The 21522-nt window shown below is 39.2% G+C and overlaps 1 protein-coding gene across 1 annotated transcript in view; it reads left to right on the top strand.

Moving 5' to 3' along the window:
* ATP13A4 (ATPase 13A4) overlaps positions 1 to 21522 on the top strand; it is a 124208-nt gene that overhangs the window by 58339 nt on the left and 44347 nt on the right. The window contains exons 8-12 of the mRNA XM_044384756.3: positions 4374 to 4443; positions 14190 to 14324; positions 16660 to 16830; positions 18120 to 18277; positions 18891 to 19079. Of these exons, the coding sequence (XP_044240691.2) occupies positions 4374 to 4443; positions 14190 to 14324; positions 16660 to 16830; positions 18120 to 18277; positions 18891 to 19079 (723 nt within the window). The remainder of the gene's footprint in view (positions 1 to 4373; positions 4444 to 14189; positions 14325 to 16659; positions 16831 to 18119; positions 18278 to 18890; positions 19080 to 21522) is intronic.

Genomic DNA, 21522 nt, shown 5'->3' with positions numbered 1-21522 from the left:
GGGGGGCTTCTCCTTCTTGTCATTCTGATGAGGAGAGGTTGCGGGGTTTCCAGAGCCCAAATTATTGACTGGGTCCCAGGCCGTGCCCCTTGTTTTATAGGGATCTTAGGGATGTGGGCTTCTTCTTTAAAGATTTTATTTATTTATTTATGTGGCAGCCAACCAGCGAGAGAGGGAACAGAAGCAGGGGAGTGGGAGAGGAAGAAGCAGGCTCCCAGCGGAGGAGCCCGATGAGGGACTCCTTTCCGGAACGCCGGGATCACGCCCTAAGCCGAAGACAGGCGCTCAATGACTGCGCCACCCAGGCGCCCGGGTTGTGGGCTTCTTGATTTTTCAGCCTGCCTTCTGTGTTCTGGGGGAGTTGCCTGCCACGCCGATACTCAGGCAACCCTGTTTGGTTAGAGTCTCCGTGTCCCCTGCGAGGGGGGATGGGGATGGGCACTCCCTGAGCCAGTATTTCCAGGCTTTTGTTCTCTGGCGGCTTTCCCTGGCGGTTTGCTGTGCCTCTTCTGAGAGTCAGAGCAGCAGAGGCTGCATTGTCACAGAACAGAGGGATTGCGGCCCGTTCTCCACTGATGTTCTGGCCACTTTAACTCTGTTTCTGTTGGTGCTGCTCAACCCTGCAGCGTCCCGGGATGTACGCCCCACACCCGGTGTCCCAGCCCTCACTTCCAGGGCCGGCGCATCTCCGTCCTTTGTGTTTCTAACGCCGCCAGCCGCCAGCCGCCCCGCGCGCGCTCCCGGATCTCCCGGTCTCAGTCTGGATCCGGTGAGCGCACCGGGATTCCGGGGTTCCGCGAGATGCCTGGTGGCGCGCGCACCCGCTCACGGTCTCAGTCTGCTGTTCTGCGGGTGCTGACCGCGAGCCCACCCGCTCCCCCGTGCAAGTGGCTGCCGCTTCCCGGCGCCTGAACGCAGCGGCTCCCTCCCCCTTCCGTTTATCTTCCGATATCTGTGCACGGTTTACAGCTCCCCTCTTCGTACCTCAATACTCAGCGCTGGAGATGTTCATTTATAGAGATCCAGATGCATCTTCCTGCGTCTCAGGCTGGTTCCGTGGTTGTTTAGGCTGGTCTGGTACCTATCCAGCTCGACTCAGGGGACCGGCTGAAAAAGGGGTCTCCTACTCCTCCGCCATCTTAACCTGTCTGCAACAATCCCTTCTCTTGACCAAGCTTCTACCTAGCTACTACTCTAGCTCTCTTCTCCCTTTTACAGCAAAACTTCTTTATGCATGCTCTCCTCACTTGCTCATCTCTCTCTCACTTCTCTCTTTACTGACCTGATTTTCTCTCTTGTGACTCCATTAAAGAACTCTTGTTAAGGTCACCACTATAATTCTAAGGCCATAAGCAGTTTTAAATTTTTTTTTTTAAATTCCTTTTTTAAACTACTATTTTTTTTGTTAGTAGAAGGAGAAATATATGGATACAATTTTTTAAAAGCTCAAATAGAACAATACAGTTGCATCAGAAACCAGGGATGTACTGTATGGTGACTAACATAATATAATAAAAAAACATTAAAAAAAAAGGAACAATAGAGTGTAAATAAAAGGTAAATATCCCACCCACCTTGGTTCTCTCGGTATCCAGATCCCCTTTCTGAAGGCATCCACTGGGGCCAAATGTTCTATAACGTTTAGCAGTAGGAAACACATACGTACAAACTTGTTTCACACAAATGGAAATACACTGTGATTACTCTTCTTCACTTGCATTTTTCACCTAATATATCTTAAATATCTTTCCATATCTGCACAAATATGTTTTTCTTTAGATGTACCATAATTTCTAAACCAACCTTATGTTGATGGATAGTTAGGTTGTTTCCAGTCTTTTGTTATTAAAATAATGACAATTCTTGCACATGTACCTGTTCACACCTCCACATATATGTGTATTTATAAATATATATAAATTACAAGTGTGCATAATTTATATTACATGTAGATATGTATATAACAGGTATATATATCTGCTTATGTATAATTGGTACAGAGATATAAAATTTCTATACTTGAAATTACTTAATTATAAACTAAGTATATTATTTTAATAGATGAGGTCAAAATACCTCTTTCTTTTCTTAATATTTATTATGTTATGTTAGTCACCATACTGTACATCATTAGTTTTTGATGTAGTGTTCCATGATTCATTGTTTGCATATAACACCCAGTGCTCCATGCAATACGTGCCCTCCCCAATACCCATCAGCAGCCTATCCCAATCCCCCACCCCGCTCCCCTCTGAAGCCCTCAGTTTGTTTCCCAGAGTCCATAGTCTCTGGTGGTTCATTCCCCCTGATGTTTACCCTCCCCTTCAATCTTCCCTTCTTTCTCCTACTGATCTCCCTGCTATTTCTTATGTTCCATAAATGAGTGAAACCATATGATAATTGTCTTTCTCTGCTTGACTTATTTCACTTAGCATAATCTCCTCCAGTCCCGTCCATCTTGCTGCAAATGCACAAAGGAATAATAATTTATCCTAATAGTAGATGAGTGTTGGTTTTCCTTATCTTTGCCAATATAAGTGAATATCTTTGCCCATAACTTTAACAGCATATTTTCCATTACAAGTTAATCACTTGCTCATGTCCTAAGCTGTTTGTATTTTTTCACTGCGAACTGTATTGGTGTCCTTCATTAATTTTTATTAGATTGTCGGTCTTTTGTTTGCTGATTTTATAGTCCCCCTCCCACAGTGGAAGTTTTTTTTCCACATTGCAGCTTTCATTAAACTTCTCAGTTGCATTTGACCGTTAACTGCTCCATTGCTTCTCTTTGAAGCTCTCTTTCCCTTAGGCATCATAGACACATACTCTCCATCCTCTCTAGTTGTTCTTTTTCAATCTCTTTTTATAGTTCATCCTCCTCTACCTGGCCTTTCTCTGGGGGAGGGGTGTCTCAACATCAAGACAGTATGCAAACTATACAATGTATATCTATCTCGTATACAATGTGTGCTCTCTCTTCCTCTCCCCCTCCACTTGTGCAAATATGTTTATTGGTTTCATGTGTTTTCTTCCAAGGAAATTTTTAGGCAAATCAAGCGAATGCAAATACGTGTATTTTTTTTTATTTCTTATGTGAAAGGTAGCATCATTATATTATTTCCTACTTAGCTTTACTACTACTACTACTACTACTACTACTACTACTACTACTACTATGTCTTTTTGGCCTCTCATGTGAGTATATGGAGAGATTCTTCATTATTCTTATAGCCATATACCAGTGAATTCTAAAATGACTTTTAAATTTATATATATTTCAAATCCAAATATTTCTTTTGAGTTTGAGATTCATAGATTCAACAATCTATTTGATTCAAAGTCACTTCTTTAGGGAAGATTTCTATTGCTTCCATTGGCTATATATGCCCTAAAACCACATTTTCCCCCCTTATTACTGATAGTAATGATACATTTATATTTGTATTTGATTAAAAATATTTTTCCCAGTGGGTTGTAAATTCCTTGCTAGTAAGAACCATATCTTTTTTTTTTTTTTTGACCATTCCATCCCCACCTCTTAGCATAGTCCCAGGCACATAAATGTGGTTTAATAAATGTTGAGTGAATACAAAAATGAATAAAAGAATAAGTTAACAGTAGAACAGTCTGTCTTTCACCTTATATTATTCTACTAATCATTCTTAGGACGTATTAATCAGATTTGTAAATGATTTGAGGCTAGGAGATTTAGGGGGTGTCTTAAATGGCAAAATCAGAATAAAAACGTGACTACACTAAATGATTAAGCCTTTTAACTCCTAGAACCAGGTAGTTCTTTTACACAACAGTTTCTTAATAAATGTGAAATCTAATATAATTTTATTATATTTTTCTTTTCTGTCCTCTTACCGATTCACTCTCCGTGTCCTATGTATTTCATATATTAAAATAACATATACTATGAGAATATAGCAGGTACCACCGAACTCCTTATAAAGTTATAGATGAGGAACTCTGGTGTGGGATAACTCAAGCCTGAAATAATGCTTAGTTCTCGAAGCTATATAGGTATAACACATATCTCGAATGATTAAAGCTCTTGATGTTCTCTACTGAAAGAACTAAACACAAATTTATGGTTATCGAAAACGACTTTTAGTGAACCAAGCATGCCGGGAAATTCCTTTCTACCAAAGAACACATACTCCTTACTGTTGGTGAACAGCACAGCAAGTTGGACGACTTTTCAGTTGACTTGATAGGCTACTTAGTCTTTCGTTTTTAGCCGGTGTATTCAGTAGGGAACAAGACAGTGCTCTATCTTTAAAGAGACTAACACTTAGCTGAATTAATACCTGGGATGTATCCTCAAATACATAAACCTTTTTCTATTTTCCGTTCTTCTTTTTCAGCAATCGGTAAAGCTCCACCGTCTAGTTGAGTCACATAATAGCATTACAGTCTCTGTATGTGGGAAAAGAGGTAAGTTCCATTGTTTTAGATCTATGTGTGTTCATGTGCAATCAAAACAGGATTTAAATTGGTATCTCTGACTGTTTCTACTACTCTCATCTTCATATGCATTTTTTTCCTGTGCATTTACTTAAAGGAATGAGGTGCTTGAGACATTTTCACCTTAAAAAAACTTTATTGAGGTAAGATTGATATATAATCAACTGAATATATTTAAAATGTACAATTTGATAGATTTTGACTTGTGTACACCTATGTAACTATCCATGAAACTATTACCACGACGAAGATAATGACTATCCATTACCCCCAACGGTTGCCTTGTGCCTGTTTGTAATCATTCCTCTCAACCTCTCTCTCCCCATCCCTATCCTCAGGCAACCACTTTGCATGTTTAGAATTTTATATAAATGGTATTGTTTAGTAGGCATTTTTTGTCTTTTATAACATATATTGGGTTAATTTTATGGGGATCAAAGTTCCTAATTATTTTAAAATGCAACCATTTTGTTAAGTATGTCAATAGTTTATTCCTTTTTATTCTTGAGTAGAATCCCAGTGTATGGATAGACTAGTTTGTACATCCATTCCCCTTCATTTGGAAATTCGGGTTGCTCCTAATATTGGGCTATTACAAATAATGCCTCAATGAAAATTTGGGTTCAAGTCTTTGCAAGGACATACACTTTCATTTTGTATGGGAAAATACATAACTGTGGAATGGCTGGGTCATGTAGGCAGGTAAATGTTTAACTTTTCAAGAAACTGCCAAACTGTTTTCCAAAGTGTTTGCACCATTTTACATTCTTACTAGCAGTGTATGAGAATTGCAGTGGCTCCACATTCTTGTCTATACTCGGTATGGTCGGGTTTTTTTTTTTTTTTAATTTTAGCCATTTTAACAAATGTGTAGTGGTATCTCATTGTAGTTTTAATTTGCATTTCCCTAATAACTAATGGCACTGACCATCTTTTCAAGTGCTTATTTTCTACTTATATATCTTCTCTGGTGAAGTGTCTGTTTAAATCTTTTGCTTATTAGGTTGTTTTCTAATTATTAACTTTTGAGAAGTTCTTTCTATATTCTGAATCCAAATCCTTTATCATGAATATGATTTTCAACAATCTTCTCTCACTCTATGATTTATCTTTTCCATTCTCTTTACAGCGTCTCCCAAAGGGTGGATATTTCTACTTCTGTTAAAGTCCAGTTTATCAAATTTTCCTTTTGTGGATCTTGCTTTTGTATCATATCTAAAACATCTTTACCTAATCCAAGGTTATTAAGCTTTTCTACAGTGTCTTAATGTAAATAAGTTCTTAATACATAAGTTCTTAACACATAAGTTCTTTTTTTGTTGTTGTTAAAGATTTTATTTATTTAATTTGTCAGAGAGTGAGAGAGCATAAGCAGGGGGAGCAGTAGGCAGAGGGAGAAGCAGACTCCCCACTGAGCAGGGAGCCCGATGTGGGGCTTGATCCCAGGACTCTGGGATCATGACCTGAGCCAAAGGCTGATGCTTAACCGACTGAGTCACCCAGGTGTCCTGATACATAAGTTCTTAATGAATATCGATTCAATAAATTGAGGTGAGGTCCTTTTTGAGATTCCAAAAATGCATTTTTATAACAACACAATAGGAAAATATTGGTTATTTTCTTCCTAGAATGAGTTCATCAAATCCTTCTCAATATGAAGGGTTATAAGCTGGAGCCTTACTTGGAAATCCTACACATTTGGGAAATTTGTTAAAGGTTAGGGTAGATTGAACAGATTTAACAGTATTTAATAATTTTATTGCATAGAAAGGTGGGGAGTACAAAGTAAGAAATTTTCCTAAAGGATTGAATAGTCTGAACAATGCATGCCATCAGAAAGGATGAATACCTTCCATTTACATCGACATGGATGGAACTGGAGGGGATTTTGCCAAGTGAAATAAGTCAAGCAGAGAAAGACAATTATCATATGGTTTCACTCATATGTGGAGCATAAGGAATAGCATGGAGAACTGTAGGGGAAGAGAGGGAACATTGAAGGGGAAGAAACCAGAAAGGGACACAAACTATGAGAGACTCTGGACTCTGGGAAACAAACTGAGGGTTACAGCAGGGAGGAGGGGGGGGGATGGGGTAGCAGGTGATGGGTATTAAGGAGGGCACATGTTGTGATGAGGACTTATATACACAACTAATGAATCATTGAACAGTACATCACAAACTAATGACATACTATATGTTCGCTAACTGAACATAAAAAAAAGAAATGACCCATAGTTTTCAAAATGGGATAGTAATTATGAATATAGCCTGGTGGATATAATTCTAGTCTTTCTTTATCCAACCCTATGAACATATCTATCTGGTTCCCAGGAGGAGAGAGGGCTATAATTAACAACTGCAACAGATATTTTCTTTTTCTTTTTTTTTTTTTTTAAGATTTTATTTATTTATTTGACAGAGAGAGGAGAGCCAGCGAGAGAGGGAACACAAGCAGGGGGAGTGGGAGAGGAAGAAGCAGGCTCATAGCAGAGGAGCCTGATGTGGGGCTCGATCCCATAACGCCAGGATCACGCCCTGAGCCGAAGGCAGACGCTTAACAACTGAGCCACCCAGGCACCCCGCAACAGATATTTTCTTATAACACAAAGAAGCAAACAAAAATCTATAAAATTTGTAGCCCAAGCAGAAATTATTTGGGTTTCAGGATTAAAATGTTAACTATAATGTAGAGTGATGTCCCCTCTCACACTTCATCTCAGACCTCCAAGAAATGGGGTTATTTACAAAAGGGGAATGTTCTGCATGAGAGAGAGAAAGAGAGATTCAGATCAAAGCAAGTGTTACTTTTTATTTTAGCAGTTGGTAGCAAAACCCAGGGTGTTTGCTTAGCTTTATTTACTTTTGGTGGCCAAGAGTTTGTAATTGCTACTGGGAAATTGGGTGCTTAGCAGGGTTTATAACTGAGTTAGCTTTGGTGAGTAGAGTAACATGTTTTTGAACTCAAAAATAATCAGCAACAGTGTCACCAATTCCTTTCACAAGACTATTGGCGAAGTCCTTGGTGGTTAGCTGATAACCATGAGTGTATTGGTTTGTTTGTTTTCTCCAGGTATAAAAGGCCTTCTCCAGACTAGACATTATTAATGAGCCTTCTAATGGACAAATATTCTTTCAATCTCTCCGGACAGTTCTTTGCTCCCTACCATAAATTAGCATAGGTCTGGTATCCTAGTTTTTTCTCCCTCCAGGCACGATAGGAAAGTTAATGTAATAGGTGGCCTTCTGCCCACTGTGAAGGTTTTCTCCATAGTCATTCTGGGACGCTTTTAAGCCAGGATCTAATACCATGAAATGCTTGGGATTCTTTCTTATCTATTAATGGCCATAAAAAGCTTCGTCTGAGGTCTTAGATGTGTGTTGAGGAAGAGACAACAGAATGACAGAATCGGGAAGACACGTTGGGAGGTGAGAAAACTGTTCCTGAAATTCACGTGGATTTTCAAAACCTCCTTAGATCTTATTTCATGTGTAGCTTGATAAGCGAATGCTGTTGGGAACTCATAATTTATATGGCCAGTCATGTCAGATAATGTTAAATTCATGATAGATGGGTAGAGCCTCCTAACTTCTTGCAAGCCAAGGATGGTTTTTAGTCTCCTTTAGAGACTGATAGCAACAAACAAACAAAAAACTACATTGTTTTCTAGAATGTTCAAAATTTTAAGTTTCACATTTAGATCTATATTGTATTTTTGAGGTTTTTTAAAATTGAAGTTCATTCTTTGCAAATAGACATTCAAATGCTCCAATACCATTTGTTGAAAATCCTATCCTTTCTCCACCAAGTTGCCTTTGCATCTTGATAAAAAATCAGTTGCTCATACACAGGTGGATCTGTTCTGGACTCCCTGTTCTAGTCTACTGATCTATCTGGTTGTCTTTATACCAATGTCACCATATGGCTTTATAATTAGTCTTTAAAGAGGATAATATTAGTCCTTCAGCTTTGTACTTCTTTTTCAGTGTTGCTTTGGTGATACTGGGACCTTTGCATTTTCATATGACTTTTAGAATCCACCTGTCAATTTCTAACAAGAAAAAACATGATGAGATTTTGATTGGGATTGTGTTGGATCTATAGATTAATTTGTGGAAAACTGACATATTAATAAATTTGGGTCTTCTGACTTATGGACATAGTATGTCTCTCCATTATTCAATCTTGGTTAATTTGGTCTTCTTTGATTTTTCTCAGCAATATTTTGTAGTCTGTGTATGGGTCTTACACACTCTAAGATGCATTCCCAAATATTTCATGATTTTGATGCTATTGTGAATGGATATTTTAAATGTATATGTTCAATTGCTCATTTGCTAGTAGTTTCCTCAAATGCGTGTGATGATTAGTTTCTATGATCCTCATGTCTGTACTCTGGAGTCAGGGAGACCTCTGGATTTTGTCTGCGTTCCCCCTCCCTGCACAGTGGCCTGGGAACTCTCTAAAGGCAGTAAGCTGAGCAATTGCAGGGCACCTTCACTTGTTTCCTGTCTTTTGTTGCTTATGGTAGGTGTTTAAAACCATTGTTTCATATATATTGTATGGTTTTGGTTGTTTCAGATGAGAAGATAAATCTGCTCCTTTTTCCTACATCTTGGCTGGAAGTAAAACTTTACCTTTTAAAAGTACCCTGGTCATTTTCTTGTTTAATTTTTTATGATGAAACATTTTGCGTATATACAACAATGGGGAGAATAAAATAATGAAACCCCATGTAGCTATGACTTAGATTCAACAGTTATCAACACATTGAATCTTTTTTTTTAGACTGTTCCACTACCCCCCTCACTCTGGATTATTTTGGAACTATCCCAGATATCATATCATTTCATTTGAAAAAAATTCAGTATATATGTAAAGTATACAGATTCTTTTTTATTTCCTTTACCTAAAAAAACCTAAAATAACTCCATAATTTAAAAAAATCAATTATATAGACGGGTTGACATTTTCTCAAGTGAATCACAAGTGTGTGTTTATACATGTATACATATATTTTCAAATCAGGATCCAAATAAAGTCCACACACTGCAATTAGTTGGTAAGTCTCAAGTTTATTTGAACTCTACACGTTCCCTCCTTTATAGCTCACTTTTTTCCTTGCAAATGTTTTGTTGAAGAACGTAAGTGGTTCATCCTGTGGCTTCTACAGTTTGGATTATACTGATTACATATTCATAAAGTTATTTAACATGATTTTCTATAGCTTGCACTTCCTGTAAATTGGTCGTTAGATCTAAGGCTTGAGTTTTTGGCAAGAATACTTCACAGTTGATACCGCATTCTTCCAATGGGAGGAACATACCATCTGATTATCTTCTTTCTGTGATTTTAACAGACATAAGTGTTTATGACCTAGATTAACTAGTTATTTAGGAGTTTCAAATTTCTACTTCTATCATCCCATCTTCACATACTAAGTGGAGTATTTTTGTAAAGAGAAACACCGTCCTCAACTATTTCATCACCCTGAGATTCAGTTTGTTTGAGAAAGACAGGATCAATATTTGATTATTCCCTTTTATGTACCACGTTCCAAAATAATGGCTTGATCCTCTAGCATTATCCAAAGGATTTTTTTAGTGTCGTTATGGGTTCATGATGTTAAACGTTGTTGCCACATTTCCATCCATGGCAATTTTTATTCTTACTGTGCTCAGACTTTCTCATCTTTGGTCACTGAGTGCCTCCTCAGGTGGGTTTCTGAATTCTTTTGCTGTGACCAAAGTTGTCTTTCAAAGTTTTATTGCTTTCTGATATGATATGATATTCCAAACTTACCTTGGACGATGCCTGCTCCAAACCTGGGCACATCTATTTTTCCAAAGAGCTCTTAGATGTGGTTAGAGACCTCAACCAGAGCACTCAGAGAGCTCATTTCTATGATGTTAGTCACTATTGCTTGGCTTTTTCAGAAGACAGACCTAGTCTTCTGACATTTCTTTTTAGAGAGGGAGAGAGAAAAGGTGGGCGAGGGGGAGAGGGAGAGAGAGAATCTTAAGCAGGCTCCATGCCCAGCACACAGCCCGACACGGGCCTCGATCTCACAACCCTGAGATCACAGCCCGAGTCGTAATCAAGAGTCGGACGCTCAACCAACAGTCACCGAGGACCCCCATCTTCTGACATTTCTAATTCAGGTTTATAGCTATGGGCTTTTTACTTAACTTTGTTGATTGTACTTTTGTCTCTCCTTTATCTCAAAAGTTGCAATTTTCAATGACAGCGGCAAATTACTCATTTGCTCTATCCCTATACACAGTAATCTCAGAATTGAAAGCCAAAACACCTGGGAAGAATATAATTCCTAAAAACAGTTTGAGATTTTGCTGGAGATCTTCTTTTCCCCTGTTTGTGATATACCATATGAAATGTACAAATTATACTTTAAAAAAAAAAGCTTATGTTTCAACATTACTCAAAATGGTTCTTCTCTATATGGTTATGCCCGCAGCTTGATAGGTTCATCTCATTCATTTTGCCTTAGATTTTTAGTGTTAGCTTTTCAAATATATTTTTATATTAGTTTATGTGGATATTATATACAAATACATTATATAAAATATATAATTATAAATTTCATAAAATTATATATTAAATATATAATCTATAAATTATATTAAATATATACTATATAAAATCATATGAAATATCTACATGGTTCAAAAATTAAATCTGTATGTCAAGACATTCAGGAGAGTCTGGCTCACATCCTTCTTTTGTCTACCTTTTGCACTCACTCTTTCTATAAGAACCATTTTTGTTTGTTTTTGATTTATTCTTACATTTAAAAGGTACAAAGAAATTCTATATAAGATCTATATCTATATAGTATATGTACAGAATGGTGAATGTATTTGCACTGTTGTTTAGATAACAGGGATATACCACACACCTGTAGTTCATATTTGCTGGTGTCTTTGCTTTACATGCTTTTTTAAAAATATATTGAAACATAGTTGACATACAATATTATATTAGTTTCAGGTATATTTACACACTGAACTATGTTTCCTAGGGATTCTTTCATAGCGGAATATAGAAATATTTTTTGCTCATCATTTCAGCTTTCTAGTACTCTCGTGTATGGAGGAACCCGTTTTTATTCAATCAGTTCTCTATTGAAGGATTTTATTTTAGTTTAGTTTAGTTTTTTACTATTACAGATAGTGCTGTAATAAAAAGGCTTGTGCATATATCTGTCTTTTCTTATTTCCACTAGTCTATCTTTGGCATAGATTTGGGGAAGTAAAATTGCTGAGTTAAAGAATAAATGCATGTATGTACATTTGCTAGATAGATGTTGCCAACTTTCTTTCCATGGAGATTGTAGCAGCTTGCATTTGTGCCAGAAATGTGTGAGAGTGCCTGTTTCCTCATAGCCTTGTCCACAAAATATGCTGGCATACCTTTAGATTTTTCTAATTAGCTAGGTGGGCAATATTAGATATATTTCTTTTTTTTCTTTTTTAAGGAAATAACTTAAAACTCACAGCAAAGTTGCAAGAATACTTCAAATAGCTTTTTCCCTGCGCCATTTGAAAGTAGTTGCCAACATACGGCTCCATGACTCCTACATATTTTAGTGTATATTTCTTGAAGACGAGGACACTGTCCTACATAAATGACAGCACAACCATGAATATCAGGAAGTTAATATTGACATGGTAATAACGACTGATGCTCAGACCCCATTCAAGTTTTGCCAGTGGTCTTAGAAATGTTCTTTATAGGAAAGGATTTAGAATTACACAATAGTATTGTTTGACACATCTCTTTAATCTTCAATCTTTCCTTGACTTCATGACCTTGACTCCTTTGACTCTGGTTATTTTGTGGAATGTCTCTTAACTTGGATTCGTCTGATGTGTCCTCACAGTTACATTCAGGTTATGCCCTTTTGGCTAGAATATCATAGAAGTGATGTCGTGCCCTCATCGCTTCCTCTCAGGTGGTACGTAACTTAAATCTGTCCTATTTCTGGTGATGTTAAATTGGATCACTTAATTAAACAGTATCTGCCAGGTTTCTCCATTGTAAATTTGCTCTTTTGCCCTTTGTAATTGATAGTTATTTTGTTGAGAGATACTTTGAGACTATACAGACAAGCCGTTCTCATTAAATTTACCCACTGGTTGTATCCATTGTTGTTTCTTGGCTAAATTATTATTGATAGGTGCCAAATGGTGATCTTCTAATTGCATCTTTTCTCCTACATTAATTGTAATTTTACTGTAAGAAAAAGCTGTCTTTTCTCCCCTTCATTTATCCATTTACTTATGTCATATAGACTCATGAATTCCTATTTTATTTTATGGGTTAGAGTTCATTTATCATTATTTAGTGTGATGCTCCAATCTACAGGTTTCGGCAGTGAGAGCCCGTTAACGTGGCTTTGGTTTTTTTTCTTTCTCCATCTTCCTTGAGCACTTTTTAACCGAATGGTGCAACTAAATGTTGTAGCTTATGTGATACTTTTTTTGGCCCAGCCTTGTAATCAGCCATTTCCTTAAGGAACCCTGATTCTTTTTTGGGGGGAAGAATAGAATTTGGAAACCAAAATTTGGGCTCTAGATATGCACATTATTATTAGGATTTCTCTATTCCTAGGCCCTCTCAGAGAACAGAATTAGCGAATATATGTGTAAAAAAAGACCGACAGACAATACAAATGTATGTATTCTCACATACATACTCATTTACGTCTGTATTATTTTTCTATCTATTTTTTGAAAGCCATCAGTTTACACCGTTGTCTCCAATTCTAATTCAACACCCCAGAGTTCAGTCTAGTTTTATTGCCGTTTATATTTGTAACTTCCTTTCTTCATGAGAAACCTGGCTCTCATTAGCCTCATTGCGTCTGCTTATTCTATCAATCCCTGCTGGGTGTAACCCGTCATTTATCATTACTGATGCTCTCCCCTACTTCCATGTAGACACTTTTTTTCACCCTGCTTGGACTCCAACGTCCCACACCAAGCCACTGTCACCATGGGGGCCCTTCTCTCCCTCCCTGGGCTCTGACACCCTGCCCCATGCCATGTAAACACCTGCCCATCCTTGTTAGGCTGCAAAACCTGCAGCAGGCTGCCACCCACATCCCCAACCTTCTGCAAGGATGCCTAGCTTGTGGAACCTCTATAGCTTTGGGACTGAGTAAGGGAGGAGAGAAGCACAAGAAAGCAGTCAGGAAGAAAGGATGGAAGGAAAGCAGGCAAGAAGGACGGAATTCTCAATTTTTAAGTTATGAATAAGAATGAGATCTCTTCAAATGTTTAACATGCCACTTGCATTGTGTGTGCGCGTGTGCAGGTGTGAACTGCTAACATCTTTAGCAATTTTGCTATTAGTGATTGGCTATACATCCTTCTCTTTTTTTTAGGAGTTCTTTATATATTAGGAATATTAATCTTTTGTAATGTAATGTAAGTTTCAAACATGTTTTCTGAATTTGTCTTTAGTTTTTTCCTCTGCTTATTTACTTATTGTTTAACCGCGCAAAAGTTTTTATTTTATGTAATTTATTACTTTTTTTCTTATTGTTTCCAGATTTTGAATCGATGTTGAGAAACAGCTTCCTTTTTAAAAAAATGTCCTGGTTGCTTTTTCATCGATTTCCAATTAAGGGAGTTGTTGGACTCTGCTTTTGTGGGAAAAAATCTAACTTGACTCTGCCATCTCATACTTTCAGCTGGAGTCCAAGAGCTGGAATCACGCTTCCTGGTACCTGGAGATCTATTAGTTTTGACGGGGAACAAAGTGCAAATGCCATGTGATGCCATCCTGATTGACGGCAGCTGTGTGGCAGATGAGGGCATGCTGACAGGTACGGTTCTGTCTCACAACTTACAGCCTCTGCAAACTCTCCCGGCTTCCTCCTCTATCTGAACAACGACGGCAAAGCACGGGCTGCTGTGGGACCTTCCCACTCCCATCAGTCTTACTAAACTGTCCTGCTCTGGATGGTTCTGAGGGTTCAAATGAAAGCTGCTTTCTCTGCGCTAAGTTTGATACAGTTGTAACTTTCTGCATGCTTAGCATTTTCTTCTTGAACAAAGGGTATTACAACCCTGTCACTTTACCTTAAAAGGTTGTGGAGATCATTAGACGTTTCAGAATCATTTATAGCTTTTATGTTTAGTGTTTTCATATAAAATATATCTTCAGATAAACTTGGAGGATTTGAAAGCTGCTGATGACATCCTGAAACCCAGAATGTCAAGGCCAAGCTCTTTCTGGCTTGGCTGGAACATGTCGAAAAGTTCATGACTCAGCATTTGGCACATCTGCTGCTATGAAAATACACACTGGGAATTTTGGACTAACTGTATTTCATTTTTAAATAGCATGCTGGACCTGGGAGGGACCTTAGAGGTCACTGCATCCCATGGATGTGGAAGCTGAGGTCCAGAAAGGAGAAGTGACTTGTTCAAGGTCACAGTGCTTTGAGTTCTCACGCACACATATGAGGAGATGTTTTGCCAACATTTCTGTAAGCTAAAGAAGAATCAGAACGTCTTTTTCACAGGTGGACTAGGGGGCTGAGAAGACACAATGACATACGGCAGTTCCCACGAAAGCCCAAACTGAATCCATTTCTCCTGGGTAGCCCAGGAAGGGATGAAATAGAGACAAGAACACATATCTTTCTTTATTAACTTTACCAAAAATATTTTTTAAATGTGTGGCAGGCCAGTTTTCTTCCTATAAAGAATGCGTAGATTTGTAAAGATCCCTTAGTGCTGGAACTATTGCAATACTAAGGACCATTTTCCAGCAAAAGTGCGGAGCATACATCTGACTCTGTACTGCCCACTCTGCAAAGACCAGTGGAAGGCTTTACAAGGTTTGTTTCTCAGAACAGGCCCGAATTGTTTCCATAACTTCCTTCACCACCTTGTATTAGTACCCCAATCTGCTGCAATCTGTCCCTTCCACCACACTGGCAAAAGTTACCCATGTCCCAATTGCCAAATCCAAAGGATTTTTCAGATTTCTCTTCTTGTGGACCTCTCTGCTGCTTTTGACTAGTCTGACCATCCCTTCCTTTGGAAAACTCTGTTCTCCCTAACTTTCCAAGACAGCGCCTTCTCTCCAAGTTCTTCTACCACTGACCACATCATCCAGCGTCCTGTGCCGCGCCTCTTCCCCCATACACTTGATGTTGGTGCTGCTCAGAGCTATGTCCTAGCCCTATCCTCTTCTCTTCTCACACGTGGTCCCTAAGTAATCTCATCTCTCCCGTGGCTTTAATCATAGTCTGTAAGGTGGTGATCTGACTAAAAGTCTCTGGTCAAGGCCTCTCCTCTGAACTCCAAACCCAAATAAAGAAACTTAAGACATCTCAGCAGAGCCATTTCACAAGGCATCTCCAGCTCATGGTGACCATAAGGCAATTCTTCCTTCCTCCTATAATCCCTGTGTGGATGACTAACGCCACCCTCTGCTCATTCTCCCAAGTTGGAAACCGGGAAGCCATTTTGAATTTCTGTGTCCATATGACCTGCCAAGATGAAAAACTCCCAAAGTTTTATAACTTCTTACCTCCTTACTTCTCAAATCCAGCACTTTCTCTCTACTCCCACTGCCGACTGCCATAGTTTAGACCTTGTTCTCCCCAACTGAATGTCCAGCCTCCAACCTCACCAGACTTCAATCCACTCCCCATACGGCAGATAGAGTGCTCTCTCTCACGCACAAATATGTTATTAGTCTCCTGAATAAAGCAGGGAAATAGCTATCCACCCCCTTCTGCCACTAATGCCTACAAAAACTATTTAAACACGTAAATATGCGCACTTAGACCCTCCGTGCTTTGGCTCCTACCCAGCTCTCATGGCCACTCACTCCCCAACACCCCACATTCTGGAATGCACAACTTGCTATTCCCTACATAGCTATTTCTAGCCTTTTTAAGCATCCACGTGTGACGTTACAAAACTTTCAGTATTTATAATACAACATTATACTTATTTGTCTGGACTACAAATCTCCTAAAAACAAGAACGCTATTTCTTTCTCCTTGAAACCCTAAAACCTAGGGCTGTCCCTGCCCGCATGGAAGTCTCATAACCAATGTCTGCCACATGCCGAGTGAGTGCATGCGTTATTTAAGAGTGAAGTCTCCTCACCTCACAAAGTGAGATGCTTGTTTTCTATAGGAGAAAGTATTCCAGTGACTAAAACTCCATTACCCAAGACAGAGAGCTCTGAGCCCTGGAAAACACAGAGTGAAGCAGACTATAAGCGACATGTCCTCTTCTGTGGGACGGAGATCGTCCAAGCCAAGGGAACCTGTTCTGGGACGGTGAGAGCTGTGGTGCTGCAGACTGGTGAGCTAGCAGCTTTTGTTTTGTTTTGTTACTTTAATGATGTATTTTTGCTTCATTTGTCTAGTGCTTTAAATTTATTAGGTAAGGGATAGTCTTAGGTAATAAACCAAACATACGTCAATTAATATATTTTAAGTGTGAATTGCATGATGGCGTATGGCCTTTTAGTAAAAATAATACTGACGACAATTACTATTCATGTGTTTTGTGGTTTATAAACTATTTCCATATATCAAACCAGCACAGCAAAGATGTCTCTTCCTACTTTGTACGTAGATAGGCTGAGCTCAGCACAATCCAAGCAGACTTAGAAAAAAATGAAACAGTCAGTCACCACCACCTAAAACATAGATCTTTTAAGCCCAAACCCCAAGTTCTTTCTAGTCAGGGTTAGAAACTGAAAGCTTGTGGGCTCTTGGGTGGCTCAGTCATTAAGCATCTGCCTTTGACTCAGGGTGTGATCCCAGCGTTACGGGATCGAGCCCCGCATCAGGCTCCTCCACTGGGAGCCTGCTTCTCCCTCTCTCACTCCCCCTGCTTGTGTTCCCTCTCTTGCTGGCTGTCTCTCTCTCTGTCAAATAAATAAATAAAATAAAATCTTAAAAAAAAAAAGAAAGAAAAAAAGAAACTGAAAGCTTGACATTGGAAAGTATTAGAAATTAAGACCATCAGTATTGACTGGGCCATATGGTTTAAATTTAAGTAACGTGTGTGTGTGTGTGTGTGAGAGAGAGAGAGAGAGAGAGTGAGAATGCTCATGAGTTGTTTCCTTAAAATGAAGGTATACTTGGGGGGTGCCTGGGTGGCTCAGTCAGTCAAGCATCCTACTCTTAATTTTGGCTCAGGTCATGATCTCAGGGTCATGAGACCAAGCCCCACGTTGAGCTAGGAACTCAGCACGAGTCTGCTTGTCCCTCTCCTTCTGTCCCTAACTCCACTGTCGAGCATGCTCTCTCTCAAATAAATAAAACCTAAAAAAAAAAAAAAAAAAGAAGTTATACTTGGAAAAGCTGTGCTCTGACCCCAGTGTGGTGGTTTCCTTGCTCTGGGACGCATTGAAATTAAAAGTAGAGAGAAGAAAGATCAGAGAGTAATGTTCTCTAAAATAGGTGTGGTGAGATTTCCGTTCCGGGACTCAGCTATTTTCCCAATTATCCTTTAATTGTCTTTGGGCTTAAGCACTGTTTGAATATCTCTAGAGAAAAACGAAGGCCATGTTGAGGCTTAGAAGAACACTAGCGGTAGGATTTGTCATCCTGAGAATGTGGAGTGTGTGTTTGTTACTTCAGGATTCAACACTGCAAAAGGGGACCTCGTGAGATCCATTCTCTACCCGAAGCCAATGAATTTTAAGCTCTACAGGGACGCCATCATGTTCCTCCTGTGCCTTGTAGGGACAGCAACCATCGGGATGGTCTATACTTCGTGCGTCTATGTGCTCAGCGGGGTAAAGTGCCTTTGTTCTTTTAGTATATGCACCCCTAACATTCATCTATGTATAAGTTATACTCTGCATGCTAACCTTAATCTCAGGCATGGTTTATAAACCTGGGAAACAAAGCCGAACACTGACAACCGCACATGTACTCACAGGTCCCCAATATCAGCCATCGATCACCAAGTAATATGGTAACGATCAGATCCAGAGGGACAAAACAGCGTTTACTGAGCTATCACATGCCTCTCGCCGGATACACTTCTCCTTATGCTATTTTTTTCATTTTCAACCTGAGAATATATTTATTCCAATAACGTAGTGTTTGGTAGTTATTAAAGAAGGAATTTAAAATAAAACCCAGATACCCAGCGTCGGTGAGGTCATGGCACATTTGTACATTGTTCTCTGCTGGTAGTTGTACGAAGCATTACAAACTTTTTCATTGCATTTTGGAAAATTTATGAGAGCCATACTCTTTGACCCTCTCATGTCATTTCTGGGAATTTGACCAACGAAGTAAAAAACAAAAAAAAGAAGAAGAAGAAGAAACAAAAAGCCCTATGCACAATGCTGTTCAGGACTGATTGACCTGTAAGAGCTGAAGTGTGACTTTTTGTCCCAGGAACCTCCCGAGGAGGTGGTGAAGAAAGCCCTGGATGTCATCACGATTGCGGTTCCTCCTGCTCTACCCGCGGCTCTGACCACGGGCATTATCTATGCCCAGAGGAGGCTGAAGAAGAGAGGCATCTTTTGCCTCAGCCCCCAGAGGATCAATGTATGTGGACAATTAAACCTTGTCTGCTTTGACAAGGTATGTGTGTTTCATGCTCGTTCTCATCACCATTTTCTCGTCACTGTCTTTGGGTCGAGGTGCTTCCCACGCCTCTGGGGCAGGAAACAGGCGATGTGGCATCTGACTTCATTTTCTCTCTGGTTGGAAAGGCACATCTTTTGAGCTCTCCGATTCTGGGGTTTAGAGGAGGGAGAATAGGTACTGAATAGGTGACTCTTTTATAGTCCTTCCAGCTCCAATGTTCTATAAAACCCAGTTCATTAAAATAGCATTCTGTCCCTTCCCAGTCAAAACCCCACACAAAGAACAAAACTGAAACCCTTTACTATGGTCACTGCTGTATCTTTAATGCCAAGAATATTGCTTAGTGTATAGTCAGTGCTCAATAAATATTTATCGAATTAATGAATGAATTTTAAAAAAAGGAAGAGTTTATTTAACTGTGTTTTACTTGGGTAATTGGACATGGTTTTAGGAAAACTCCAATCATATTCTTACTGTATTTCCCCATCTGTAGTATATTGCTTAAAATTATCCTTGATTATAAGCCAGTTATTCCCAACCAATCTCTTATTCTACCTTCTCTTGAATGTATTCTTTTGGTCTCTGCCTATACTGGGTGAGGGTGGGAGCTGTAAGAGGGGAAGATGGAGAAGACGGGCTGTTTTGTGCCCAGGTCTTCATTTATAAAGATGACTGATGACTGCAGAGAGAGGTCATTGCCTTTGAAGAAGTTTAACATTACCCACAGTTCTCCTGGTAAGGAGAGGCACGGTTTGCCATGTGGGGCCACAGGAGGAATGCCAGTATTTGATGAGGTCGTAAAGCAGGAGTGAGGGGAATGTTCGGGCCATGGTCTTTATTGGGGTCTCTCCAGGGAGGGCAAGTCAGGCTCATGATTGACTAGTTTGAATGAATTGGGTGAGCTTTGGGCTGTATGGCTTTCTCTGGCACTTGGCCCTGGGATGATGAAGGCAGGGAACTACCTCCCTGATACTGTAGTTCTGGAAACTCTGAGGAAGAGGGGCCAGGTAGAGGATTGGTTAGTTTGCTGTCAGAGGGCACGTATCGCATGGTGCACTGGGTGTTATATGCAAGTAATGAATCATGGAACTTTACATCAAAAACTAGGGATGTACTGTATGGTGAGTAACATAATATAATAAAAAATATTATTATTTAAAAAAAAAAAACACATGCTGAGTCCCTTGCTACCTCTGTAAGTATTGGCTAGCCCCAGAGATGCAGTCTTTCTGTAGAAAGGTTTTTAAAGATGTCAAATCATCATAATATGAGGAAAATTAATGGAATTCAAGGGCATTAGAGGCAGGTGAACATAGGCACAAAAATGGATTCAGGAAAGCAATAGAGCTTGTGGTCTTGGCCAGAGCAAGACACTAGTAATGGGAGGCACCTTTAATGTCTGGCTAAGAAATCTGTACATACTCTTTAGGTAGTGGGGAATCTTAGAGGTGTTTTTTGCTTTTGCTTTTTTAATTGTTGTTCTCTTTTTTCTTAGTTTATTTTTTATTGTGGCAAAATGTACATTAACGATTTTAGCCATTTTTAAGTGGCTTTAAATACATTTACATTGTTGTGCAAACATCACCACCGTCCAACCTGAGAATTTTTTCCGTCTTCCCAAACTGAAACTCTGTGCCCATTAAACAGTACATTGAGGTTTTTGATAAAAGAGTATTAAGGGGATCAGAGTGGTATCATATAATTCCTGGAATATCAGAGAGATCTACCGAGATCGGAAGGTTAATATGGCTCCGGCCAGCATCTCAGTATTATTTTGTGATCAAACTAGCAACAAAGGAAGATGTTCTATTTATGGAATCGTCTCCTCCTTGGGGCTGGCAAAAGAAGCAGGGGTGGGAAAGACCATTATGACATGAATTTGAATAAAATAAGTAATAATTATGAGTGATTATCATTACAATTCGGTCCTACTCTATGTCAGATATGAAGTTAAGCACTTTGTATTACCTCATTTGATGTTCACAACAACCTTACCCGATGATAAGCATGTTACAGGAAAGGGCTCTGATGTTCAGAGGGAGTAAACAATTTGCCCAGGTCATACAGCTGGTGTTTTAAATGAATCCAAGCTCTTCATCGTTATCCCGTACTGAGAGAAATACCAGTAAGCACCTTTTTTTAAGGTGTCAAAAAGCAAAACTTCTGTTTAGAGCAGGGACAAATTCTACTCCCATGACTTATTTCTGATGACATACTTTTATCTCCTGCTCTAAAGACTGGGACTCCCCCATTCTAGAGCTCTTACAGGCTTACCAAGACTTTCCCATCCATTTAGTCTCTCATTAGATCCTCAAAACCAGCCTCTGAAGTACGTAAGGCAGATACTGTTTTTTTCCTTTCATCGCCGGCGTGGCCAGATAATTGGTGTGAGTTCATCGAAACTTCTGCCCAGGACCCCAGATACCCACCTGCTTGT

The sequence above is a fragment of the Ursus arctos genome, unplaced genomic scaffold, assembly GCF_023065955.2.
Source record: "Ursus arctos isolate Adak ecotype North America unplaced genomic scaffold, UrsArc2.0 scaffold_4, whole genome shotgun sequence".
Classification (NCBI taxonomy): Eukaryota; Metazoa; Chordata; class Mammalia; order Carnivora; family Ursidae; genus Ursus; species Ursus arctos.
Note: the sequence above shows the minus strand (reverse complement) of the source record. Positions and strands in the feature narration are given on the sequence as shown.